The sequence below is a fragment of the Onychostoma macrolepis genome, chromosome 15 (assembly GCF_012432095.1).
Source record: "Onychostoma macrolepis isolate SWU-2019 chromosome 15, ASM1243209v1, whole genome shotgun sequence".
Lineage (NCBI taxonomy): Eukaryota > Metazoa > Chordata > Actinopteri > Cypriniformes > Cyprinidae > Onychostoma > Onychostoma macrolepis.
Window position 1 is genome coordinate 20087328 of NC_081169.1, and position 12915 is coordinate 20100242.

A 12915-nucleotide genomic window follows, 5' to 3' on the forward strand; every position below is an offset into this window, starting at 1 on the left:
ACACTCTTACTAGTTTACTTAGCTTGTCTACTAAAATGTTTAGAAATGGACATAATGAATATTGTCATGAATATTTCCATCACATCTCATATTATGGATTTTGTTGCAAACATTCTGTGGTGGAAACGACATTTTAATCATGTGCGCAAAAAGGCTTTGTCATCTTGTTATGACTAACTTCATAGCCAGCAATTTATGTAAATATACTTTTTGTATAATTACTAAAACTACTTAACTGGAAATTATAAAAAAAAAAAAAAATGTTCAGTCAATAAACTTAACTTTCTTTGTTTCCTTTTCACATTTCATATTTAATTTACCGTAAAGTTTGTTATCTACAAGTACACACCTACCGATTAAACATTTAGCATAAAATTGTTGTTGTGTAAAATTCTGCTATGCTGTCATAATGTTTCTAAAATTGATACAAAATAAATATTGAAATGGTTTATTTAATTTGTTGTTTTAATATTAAATAATTAAAAATAGTAGTAATAAAACAAATACTACAAATTACAATTCTTGATATAAATTTATTTATTTAAAGATTGTCTGGTAGTAAAAATGAAATGAATGAATAAAATAAAATGAACTCCAGGACATAAAAGTACCTGCAGTTGAAGAAACACCCCATTTTATCTTCCTAATACATCTCTGAGGCTTCAGGCCTCCGTCATTCCCTCGAAAACTGAACATATAATTTCCTCCTCACAGTGATTAGAGCAGCTCCAATTAAACGTGGTGCTGAGAAAATCTGTATGATTAACTATGATATTTCGATGACATTCTGTGCTAAACACTAATATCGTGTAAAGATCTCTACAAGGAGAAAGGATATTAATCGCTAATGGAAGAGAACGGTGCGGCCCCTTTTTAAAATCACGCCAGGAAAGGTGAAGGTATATCTAATTAGGTTTACTCAGGGATCTCTGATGGGAAGCCGTGCCGTACGTGAAGCCAGTGGAAATTGCTGCCATTACGTCGCAAAAGGCCAAAGCAAACTTGGCTAACCTTTGTGGGCTTTAAAGGACCTTCTGCGGATCAACAGTACTTACATTGTTTACACACTCGGCGCTACATTATTGCCACACTTCCGAAGCATAGTCAGCAGAAAGCAGACGCGGCACAGAAGCGATCGGGAGAGATTAAGTACAGCTGATTCACAGGATGTCCCTGATCATTTTTGAGAATGTCCTTCTATAGTGCCGTCCACAAACACAGCCCTGTAGCAGTATTGATTGGAGCAGAAAACACCATTCAGAGCGACGATGGGGATAAATCAGTGATATGAAACTGTATAATATTTATCAGTCCCCTGTAAGCTCCTAAAAGAGAGAATGAAGAGATTTAAACTGCAGCATAACATAAAGGTGTAAATAAAACGGGCAAATAAACTGTTTATCTGATAAAAAGAACATATTTTAAAGTGTGCGCATGGATTCAGCATAACTGATGTGAGATTGTGCATGTAAACACTTTAAACGATACTAGATGCTTTTAAGTCTGTCAAGATTATATGGAACATTTGACAACCAGCTTCTTGTCAGCCGCTAAAACGTTTCACCGTGATGTGGCGAATCAAGACTGTTCTGAGGAAACCAGAGACTGAAGGGTATGTGTGTTAGACTGACTGAATAAATAAATAAATGTTTAAAAAAAAACACCAACTTCCTAGTCTTCTACATCTACCAATCACCATCCAGCTGATCTGAGCCTGCCAGCCCTCTTCAGGCTCAATCAGGGATGAAGCTAATCATCACTCAGCCGTTGGAGTAAACAGAGAAGTAACTGCACTTAAGACTTTGCATCTGAATATTGCAGTTAAGCATCCTCGACTGCTGTTTGCAAATGGACCGTGATTGATGAGTTCTTCAGGGTTTGGATCTTTCTGTCATCCTGATAAATAACAAAAAAAAGTGGACAAATAAACGAGGGCTGTTGTCATGATTGTGCAAACGCTGCTAAGTCTTTTTAGCTGTAGAGTATAACAATGTTTTTTCGACTAACTGTTGCTATTCATAGAGAATTGTTCTGGATACAACACAAATATCATAAAGGTTCATTGTAAGTGGACAACTGTCTATATTATATATATATTAGTGGTGTCAATCGATTAAAACAATTAATTAATTGCATTTTTTTCTGAAATTGTTTGCGATTAATCCCACCTAACATTAAAGTTTTTAATTATACTTTTATATTGCAATAATTTCATTTTCAATCTTCAAATTAATGTAGAAACAACAAAGTATATTTTTAATATTTGTGACCCTGGACCACAAAACCAGTCTTAAGTCGCTGGGGTATATTTGTAACAATAGCCAAAAATACAATGTATGGGTCAAAATTATTGATTTTTCTTTTATGCCAAAAATCATTAGGACATTAAGTACAGATAACATTCCATCAAGATATTTTGTAAATTTACTACTGTAAATATATCAAAACTTAATTTTTGATTAGTAATATGCATTGCTAAGAACTTCATTTGGACAACTTTAAAGGCGATTTTCTCAATATTTAGATTTTTTTTGCACCCTCAGATTCCAGATTTTCAAATAGTTGTATCTCAGACAAATATTAGCCTATCATAACAAACTATACATAAATTGAAAGCTTATTTATTCAGCTTTCAGATGATGTATAAATCTCAATTTAAAAAAATTGACCCTTATGACTGGTTTTGTGGTCCATGGTCACATTTGTTTAATGCCATCTTTTTTTATGACTGAAGGCAAGTATCACTGATAACAACTGATGTCCCTATGGATTTCCCCCCCTAATATTTAACCAGTGACTATAGCAATTCAACATTACAGTATAATTGAGAGCTATCAATTTAACATTTATTAGACTTTAAAAAGTAACTTCTAATTTAAGTGAACTTAAAACAATCTTCACATAAACCCATTATAATAAATGTCATATCTTGCCTGTGCCCTTCAGCAAGAAAATATAGCCTAATTTAATAAAGTTATCAAACACTAAATTCTAAATTAAATAAAGATAAAGCTTAAAACTATAGAAGTTGTTGATTTCCTCTTTTTAATTTTGTTCTTTGATTAACAGACATCACTGTTATTTTTGATTAACAGACATCACTGTTATTTTTGATTAACAGACATCACTGTTATTAGGTTATTTTGGCTGCTTCTTTAAAAACTGTCGCTACTGAACTTGATGCGGATCTGACACTGCTTTAAATGCACGCGAAGAGCACGCGTAACGAGCACAGTATTACGGCTGGCAGGACAGGAAGATTAGTTTTTACTGACATGTAATATTTTGATAATATTGATAATGGACTGTAATCTGGGACCATTAAAAAAAAAAAGTTGTATTTTTCATATGTGCTTATAGTATAGAGTACGGATTTGCACAAGTACTTGAGTAATTGTATAAATGTGTGAAAACAAGACAAAAACGCATGCATTTCATATGAATGACATGTTTCATTGTAGTATATAAATTTTTTATAATCAATATGATTAAAAATTTGTTTATATATATATATATATATATATATATATATATATATATATATAAATAAAATTTATAATTTGCCTGACAGCATCTCATCTGACCGCAGTTCACTGATGTTCTACTGAAGCTCCTGCATTAATCGCGTTAAATATTTTATATTTATATATATATATATATATATATATATATATATATATATATATATATATATATATATATATATATATATATATATATATATATACACACACACACACACACTTTAACTTGATTCTCTCGCTCTCCTTATATATAGGCCTAGAGAAAAATCACATTATAAACTGCTGTCTGCCAGCTTGAGCGACAGACTGCAAACACACACTGTGAATGTGTGTTTTGTAGTATTTATTAAAAGTCAGGGATGTTAGCAGATCATTAAGCTATCAAAATCTGCTTCAAAGCTGTGGATGAAAAGTGGCAAGAGTTCATCTGACTAAACGCACAGTGTTTTGAGTGTGTTGGGGAATGACTTGTTGGGTGTGTTTGGGAACGAGACATAAAATCAACCAAGCTACATTTCCGCTGGGAACACAGATCAAAGGGAAAAGGCAAAAAATGCTGCACTTCACTCTGGGAGCGATTTGACTAACCTTGATCGTGAAGTTTTTATCATTTCATATTGATCTTGTGAAAACACACTCTGTCTCCTTATGTGTGGAACATACCACTCTTTCAGTTGATTTCATCATATCATTTATTATTATCTGAGGATGAAATATTAACAAAAGCAGAAATCCACTTGTGGGATGTGAAATGTGTCAAATTGTGTCTTTTTTTGCTACTTACACATGCAAAAACACGGATACACCAACATAACAACATATCTCTGAATGCACACAAGCACATGAGACAGAAAACTGGCACAATCGCATGTGCAAACTCTCTCTTATGCACATGAACAAACAGAGACAACACACAGTGCTTCGGTCAGCTATGTAGAAAGACAAACATTTGATTTTGGAGGGACACATCTGTTTGCACAGCCTATTAAATGACAATGAGGGGCATCGTTAGCTGGCAACAACAGTAATGAACCTCTCTCGAAATGCCACGCCAGCAATATTCCACGCCAGAAAAAGCTACTGAAGAGCTTCCACTTTTATTTATTGCATCCCTTTAAAACTCTTTTATTCTGTCAAATCTGGGGATGTCACCTGACGTATGAATTCATAAAAGTCGATCAACTGTCCTTGTGCTTATAGTATAGAGTACGGATTTGCACAAGTACTTGAGTAATTGTATAAATGTGTGAAAACAAGACAAAAACGCATGCATTTCATAACTACATGGTTGGTTATGGAGCGATTTTAGGCAGTACCATATATTAATATAAATACAAACATCAACAAAAGACTCTAAATGGCTAATATGGACTGTGTTTATGATGTTACTTTTGATAAAGATTAAGAAGATTCCTCAAGAAATTCAACAAAATAAAACTAAATGAATAAAGAAACAAATAAAGCAAGCTCCTTTTGTGAACAGAATGAGAAAAACAAAAAAGTGCAATAAAACAGCAAGTAGTACATGAACACGAAGTTTAGTTAATGATCACTGAATATTCATTTTTAGGTGAACTGTCCCTTTAAGTGTCTAAATACTTTGGTGGCCATTATATATGTACATTGACCATCACCCTCTATCCCACTCTCTCTGAAGTTCACCAAGTGGTCAAAATGGCCAAAACACAGCTGCCTAGTATTTAGGGGTTTTCTGGACGGCACAGGAAGTGTCTCTACAGTCAGACTGATGAATGTTCAGCGTTGAGATTATTAGAGCAGAATTGTGCTAAGGTGTGTAAAATCAGGCTCTGGCAGCCTAGCGCAGCACAGACTTTGTTTCTCATTTTGTGAAGCACAGATGTAGCATATTCACTTGAGACTTGTTCAGCGAGAGAAGAAAAAAGCAGCAGAAAGGGGGAGAGAGAGAGAGACAGACAGGCAGAAAAGAGAACAGATAAAAGATGAGGAGACTGAAATATGCCCTGATGGAGTGTGAGTGTGTATATGGGCCAAAAGCCTTTCCAGACACAGCAAAAAAAAAGAAAAAAGGGACAGGCTTTATTGGCCATTTCTACCACCAAACAGCTCGATCTCCACCGCAATCATTCTCACTCTCTCTCTCTGAATGCAAGACCTTGGCTGTTGTCCTCCCATTCTGGCACAGCTAACGCCCTTTTCACGGGAGAAGGAGAGCAGAGAGGGGGGATAAATAGAGAGCGTCTTTTAGCTGCCGCGTGTTCGTCACCTCTGAGCTGAAGGACAGTGTTGAATAGTCTTGCAGGGGGGTGTGAAGACAGACAGACTGCGGCGGATTAGAGACTGTCTGTCTTTACTTCCGTCCTCTGACATCCACTAGCATCTCTGTCTCTCTCTCTCTCTCACGTGTGTGTGTGTGTGTGTGCTATTGCAGTCATACAGTCGAGAAGATGACAGTAATATATCAGAGTGTGAGATTGTCTTGTGTTGCAGTGGAGGGAACAGGAAGTAATGCGATTGTCTTTTTATTTTGGGTTTAACACATTGTCCTTTTTTCCAAAGTCATCTCTGTTGCAGTTCTTCTTTAGGCATGTTGAAAGGGTGCTGTTTGTCATTTATTGATGGAAAGACAAAGTGGAGAGAGGACAGGGAATGATGGGGGAAAAGGGGACAAAACTGAGACACATCGCTGGCTGAACTGGAAATTGGTCCCATATGAGCGCATATGATACAACTTGTGTGTGTATATACACAAACAAAAATATATAACATAATATAATATATATATAATAATATATAAATATATAACAATTAATAATAAAATCTTATTTCAAAAACTTAAATTGTTTAAATTATATATATATATATATATATATAAATATATAACATAATATAATATATATATATATATATATATATATATATATATATATATATATATATATATATATATATATAAAATATAATATATATATAACAAATTTTAATCTCATATTGATTATAAAAATTCATATACTACAATGAAACATGTCATTCAAATAGTTAAAACTGAAAAATACAACTTTTTTTTTTTTTTTTTTTTAATGGTCCTAGATTACAGTCCATTAGTCACTATGATCTTTATATGCTTTATATGCTTATATGTTTCAGCCAATGTGTTCGGAGCACCGAGCATCACTGCATTTCTACCTGCTCTTTTCCTCTTTCAGCCAGCTCAACACATTCATTTAAACATTAATCTTCAAAAACTATTTTAAATGTCTCTCTCTGCCTTCCCATTACCATCCAGTTGACCACTTCACTTCGGTGGAAGCTGCAGCCACGTAAAATAATTGCAGTGAGGCTATTAAAACCGGTGACCCCCACGGCACCTCGTTTAGCTGAAGATACCATTTGGGAGGAAAAAAAATAAAAATTAACAAGGAGGACACGGATAAACAAAAAGACAATCGCACATTTTCCAACCGGCAAGTAAACAAAAGCGACACAAATCTGCAAGCGACTATTGTTGCTGCGTTATTGTAGGGCATCTCTTTGAAAAGCATGCATGGTCTTTAATGGAAATGGCTGGTCATGGATGGCATTGTTCGGCACTTGGTGTTTACCAGCGGTGTGTTTAATGGCAGCTAGTCTCATTTCCGACCTTGCTGCTCTTAGCTACATCCACAAGGGTTTGAGAATAATAGCGTTTCTTTCCCACTAGGGGCCAAAGCTAGTGCCAAACAGACGCTCTCCACCTTCACTCCGACCCGTCAGTTCTCTCGAACACAGTTTGGGCTCTCCAGAGAGCCCTGGCTCCTCCGAAACCCTTCGTTCCCATAGATACGGACTCTATGCCCTATGGGAGTATTTACAAGAGCGAGTACAGGCAGGGGCATCGGGGACGGGTGAAATAGAGAAACAGAAGAAAGTGTGGATCAAAGTTCAGCAAGTGTATTTGTTGAATGCTCTGATCTCCATTTACAAAAGAAAACGCACGTCTTTTCGGATCGGAGGCCAACTTGACATTTAGAAAGCCTTGGTTTTGTTGACACGGACGATTTGCGATCACCTGCGAACTGTTTTTGACTCGAGGTTGTGAAGTAGATTAAAAAAGCTTAGCTGCTAATCGTGCAAAAAGGAAGAAAGATCACTGTGACTTATCAGGCTGTTCTGACGATGTCACAGACGACAGCGTCACAACGCCAAGGAGGACAGGAAGTCCTTTGGGAGAGGGGGGGGTGAGTGAGAGAGAAAGAGAAAAAAAAAAATAACGAAAGGCAATGCATATCCGCACACCTTTCAAACACAGACACGCACGTGCGCTCACCTTTAAAATATGACCGATATGGATTAAAAGGCAAATCTCAGGTTGAAAGATTAATACCGTCCACTTCATTTCCACAACCTGCCCATCTGTGAGCGCTGAAAGCCACTTATGCAGCATAAAAGACACAGTGCTGCTCCTCGGCCTCTTCATTCAGCCCACACAAAGGCCACTCAAGGCTAAGAATCTCTCTCATGGCTTTCAGGCCGCTACAGAGGAGGATGCTATACCTGCGAACACTGTAGCATAAAGCTGCTAGCTATTCCTCGGCTCGTCTCTGTGCGTGTGCTGTCTCTTCCTCTTCTCGTCCGCTCTGCTCTCTCTCAGGCTGTCAGTTAAAGCCGTGCACACCTTTATTATAGGCCTCGCTGCTAAAGCCACACAGAGACACGGGGATCACAGCTGGATGAAGTCAACAGCCCACTCTGACCAAAGACTACCTCTCCTCATCTCATCTCTCCTTTCTTTACATCCTTTTTCATTTTTATTCTCTATACCTCGCTTAGTTAGTCCCCCTCTCTCCTCATGTCTATTTCTCTTTTTTCTCCTTCAATCTCCACATTTCTCTCTTCCCTTTATTTCTCCTCCTCTCCTCATTTCTCTTTTTCTACCTCATTTCCTCTCCCAGTTTTTCTTCTCTCCTCCCCTTTTTTCTCCTTTATGCTATCCACCGCTTCTGCCTTTATTTTATCTTCCTCTCCTCATTTCTCATTCCTTCTTTCCATATTTATGCTTCATTCTCCCCATATCTTTTCCGTCCTCCCCTTATTTATCCTTTACTCTCCTTATTTCTCTTCTCCTTACCTCATCCTCTCTTCCCCCTCATCATCTCATATTCTCTCCTCTCTTCATTTCTTCTCCTGCCTTATTTCTCTTCATCCTTCCACCATTTCTCCTCCCCTCTTCTTATTTCTCATTTCGATTCCATTTCTCCCCTTTTTACCTTATTTCTCATTCAGTCTCCATATTTTACTTCTCACTTACCTTTATTTCTCCTTCATGCTCCTTATATCTCCACTCTCCTCCCCTTATTGCTCCCTCATATTTTTTCCCTTTCTTCTCTCCTAATTTTTATAATCTCATTTATGTTCTTATTTTCTAACCATTTATCATACCTTCGTCTACTCTTCCCCTTCATTTCTTTTTGTAATCTCATTTTTCTTGTCTTCATCTCATTTCTCCTTATTTCTCTTCTCCCCCTCCCATTTCTCCTCCCCTCTCCTTATTTCTCTTCTTCTCTAGCATATTTTTTTTTCCTTTTCATCACATATTCTCTTCTCTCTTCACCTTAGCTTTCCTTCCCTCTTCTCATGTCACTTCTTCTCTTAAACTCTCATTCTCCTCCTTTACTCTATCAAAAACATTTGATGGCTCAAATCACAACAATAAGAGGGGGAAAAAAAAAATCACCCCAAATCCCTGTAACATTCCACTAAGCTCATTCTTTCTCAGAAAAAAAAGTCTCAGATATAAAGTCATAGAAACATCACTCAGGTGAGCAATAACCTCAAATTCAGTATATCATAAGTCTGAAGATATCGTACATTTCTCACAAGCCTGCAGGCGTGAGTGAACATGACCGAGAAACATTCCACCCTGCGCATCCAATGGTAAATGTCGGACTAATCAAATAGAGTCGATGGATTGGCTACAGTGGAAATCGCTGCTCTTTTATTGGACCATATTAGCCTTGACCTTCAGGGCTCAAATGAAACGTCCTTGAAGATATAATGCTATAATGTAACACACAGCACAAGGGCTCCTGTACTGCTACAGAAAACTCATGCTTCAGAGCGTAACTTTGAACTGCACGACTAACAGCACAGTATAACTGAAGGACATTCATAATAACATTACACACACATGCAAAGACACAAACAGATGCACACACACAAAACAAATGGACTCTTACCTCTATGTCTATTTGTAGTTTTATCAAACATAAGCATTGCATCTTCTACCTGTAAGAGAACAGAGAGAAAAATTAGTAAAGGAATGTCATAACTGACAGTGATTTTGTTGAAATTTATACTAGAATAAAAAAAAAAAATGTAACAATACCAGACTGACTGTATTTACTTTATTACGTATTAATATTATTTTAATATTGCTTGCTTGAATGATTACTTACAAGATCTACATATTTTAATTAGCTGAATTTTTTACATGTTTATTCTAATATTAATAACTGAAAGAGCAGTTTCCACCAGCCTAAGCTGGTTTGCTTGGTTGCCTGGTTTGAGCTTGGCTGTCAAAACAGCTATCAAGAATTCAGAAATTTCTGGTATTTGAGGTATTCAACAACAGCCTTTTTTGATATTGTAACATCTTGTGCACTTCTACTTAAATAGATAACTACTGGAGCCTAAAAGCATTTACACACACGTACAGATCTGAAAGCTGCTCATGGCCATGTTCTATGAGGAATGATATCCCTCCACGGGCCCAAGGGTACCAATCCTGTCTGACCCTGACAGAGGTCTGTTCATCCTTGAGGAAAACCCTGTCTGCAAAGACACACTTCAGAGTGCATCCAGCCATAGTCTTCTCACTCACAAACACACTGACACGGGTTTTATACATCCCACAGTATGTCTGAACATGCGCCTTTCTGCTTCTTTCACATTACATGGACGCACATTAATAAATGCACAAAAAGTGCATGCCATGCCTGGCGTACACACACACTCCACTGCTCCTTCCTGAGGTCCCTGAGATTAGCCCTAAAGTACAGGCGGTTGGAAAAACACCTTCCCGGCACAAAAGGAGCCATCAGTCACTCAGCCCCATAGAGAACAATAGAGCTGCGAGCTTTAGAGATCCTCATCACCCTCAATCACTTCCAATAAAGATCACACTGACTGGTGCTCTCATAGAGGCTGAGGGAAATCTGTTATCCTCCGCTATCACTCAATGCATATTTATGTTCCTCTAAAACAGCGCTCTACTGTATGTTCAGGGAAACACGTTTTATAAATGACCACCGGAAACACCAGAGTTTTTTTGAAAGTATGTTTCTTCTGTATGATTCAGTTTCTTCCACAATAAATAAATACACCATGAATGAATGTGTATACATATACATAGGAACACAAGACAAGAATCATCCCTCACGTCTTGCAGTATGTAGTTAAAACCTCATAGCATCTAATGAAAATGTTGATGCCAATGTAAATGGATTTTTCTGAGAAACTACTAGCATTAGCAGGGAGATTCTATAAAATGTGTAATATTATAATGCAGCAATATAAACCATCATGCCTGCCTTTCACAATCACAGTGATGTATGTCGGCTCTATAATTATGTTGTCTATGCTGGTGGACGCTTGTTTATAGGCCTGTAGCCGGAGCATATAGTTCTGTCCAGAAAGAGGAGAGACTCTTGACTACAGCTGCACTAAAGCATGATGGGAGGAGACAGCCCTCGACTCAGGCTCATATGTAACTGTCTCTCCTCATAACCAGCATGAAGTCTCTCTCTTTCTCACCCTCACTCTATATTTCTCCTACAGTGAGAACCTACGTCTTTGACATATAAAGTCTGAGGCATTAGTAAAAAAGCTTATAATTTGCATTTTTCTAATTTTTATATATAATATAGTGAAAACTGAAAATTTTATTAACTAAAAAATTATTATAAAAACACAAACAATAAACACCATAAATATAATGAAAAAATGAAAAGTTGATATAATAATTTATTACTTCTTTATTACTTCTATTCAATTATTGTAATACATGACATTTAAATATAGTAAATAAACTGAAATGTGAAACGTTGAATACAAATTTTATTTAATATAATATATAATATAATTTTAATAAATTAATTAATATAAATATACTGAAATTGTGAAATACTAAAATTAAATTGCACATTTATAATCATAATATTCATTGAAAATCTGAATGAAAAACATTCAAATTAGGGATGCAACGATACCATTTTTTCAAATCCGATCCGATCCAGAAAATTCTGAGTATCGGCCAATTCCGATCCGATCCGATACCAGCGCATTTTTTTTTTTTTTTTTTTTTAAATCAATGTAGAATTTCTATACTTCTGTGTCACTCTTTTGTGTGTTAAACACAATCTACTAGACAACTTAATTTTAATGAAAAATAATATAGGGGTTGTTTACACTTTGTCACTTCATGCATTTTGTAATATAAATCCGATCACTCAAACCACTTCAGGAGGTATACATGTTTATACATGTCCAGTTTCCAGACAATGAATGAATAAGTGACGATGAGTAATGAAAGCAGCAACATATGATAGATAGGACTCCTCTATCATATGTTGCTGCTTTCATTACTGTGCTATACATTTAAAAGGAATGTTTTTATTTCTTAACGCCTCCTCCATTACTGTGCTAAACATTAGATTATTAATAGCCTTGATAGGACAGAACAAGAAACGCTATAAATAATCTTTCATTGCGCAAAAGTAATATGAAAAGCTCCAATAGAGAGCGACACAAAGCGTGTATGCGCATCCCCTGCGCAGAATGACGTGCTTGAAGCAGCACGGAGTCGCAGCGCGCAGCTCCGGATAGAGAAGTTCAAAGCACAAAGGAAAGAGATTAAATCTGTGCGGTAGTTTATTGAGCCTTTTCTTTTAACAGTTTTACATTTTAATTATTGTGTGCTCTTGGAGCGAGTTTACTCGTCTTGACTGTCGTAACCGACCGTGACACGCAGTTTGAATGCTGAACGGAGGATGACAGACGCAGCGGAGAGAAGAGTTTTCGTGAACTTGAGTTTAACGACTTAAATATTCATCTATTCTGTACCTCACATTAAACTATGGAACGGCTTCAGAACATTTGGACTTTGACTTTATGGTCCTTTATAATGTTTTTGTGCTTTCATGGGGCTTAACAATAACACAGAACAGTATACACACAATATCGGATTTGGATCGGTCTCGTCTGATCGATACCCGATCCGCAGAAAATGCCAGTATCGGAGCCGATACCGATCCTGCGTATCGGATCGATGCATCCCTAATTCAAATCCCTTATATATCCGCTTCAAATTTTACCCTCAATATTTATATTCTCAAAAGCTCTTCAGTTATTCTCGATGACCTAATGCACAACTTCA

General features: G+C 36.6%; 1 protein-coding gene across 16 annotated transcripts in view; it reads right to left on the reverse strand.

Annotated features, from left to right (window-relative positions):
- msi2b (musashi RNA-binding protein 2b) overlaps nt 1–12915 on the reverse strand; it is a 277265-nt gene that overhangs the window by 105147 nt on the left and 159203 nt on the right. For all 16 annotated transcript variants that reach the window (XM_058799283.1, XM_058799287.1, XM_058799296.1 and 13 more), the window contains one exon: nt 9719–9767. In XM_058799283.1, the coding sequence (XP_058655266.1) occupies nt 9719–9767 (49 nt within the window). The remainder of the gene's footprint in view (nt 1–9718; nt 9768–12915) is intronic.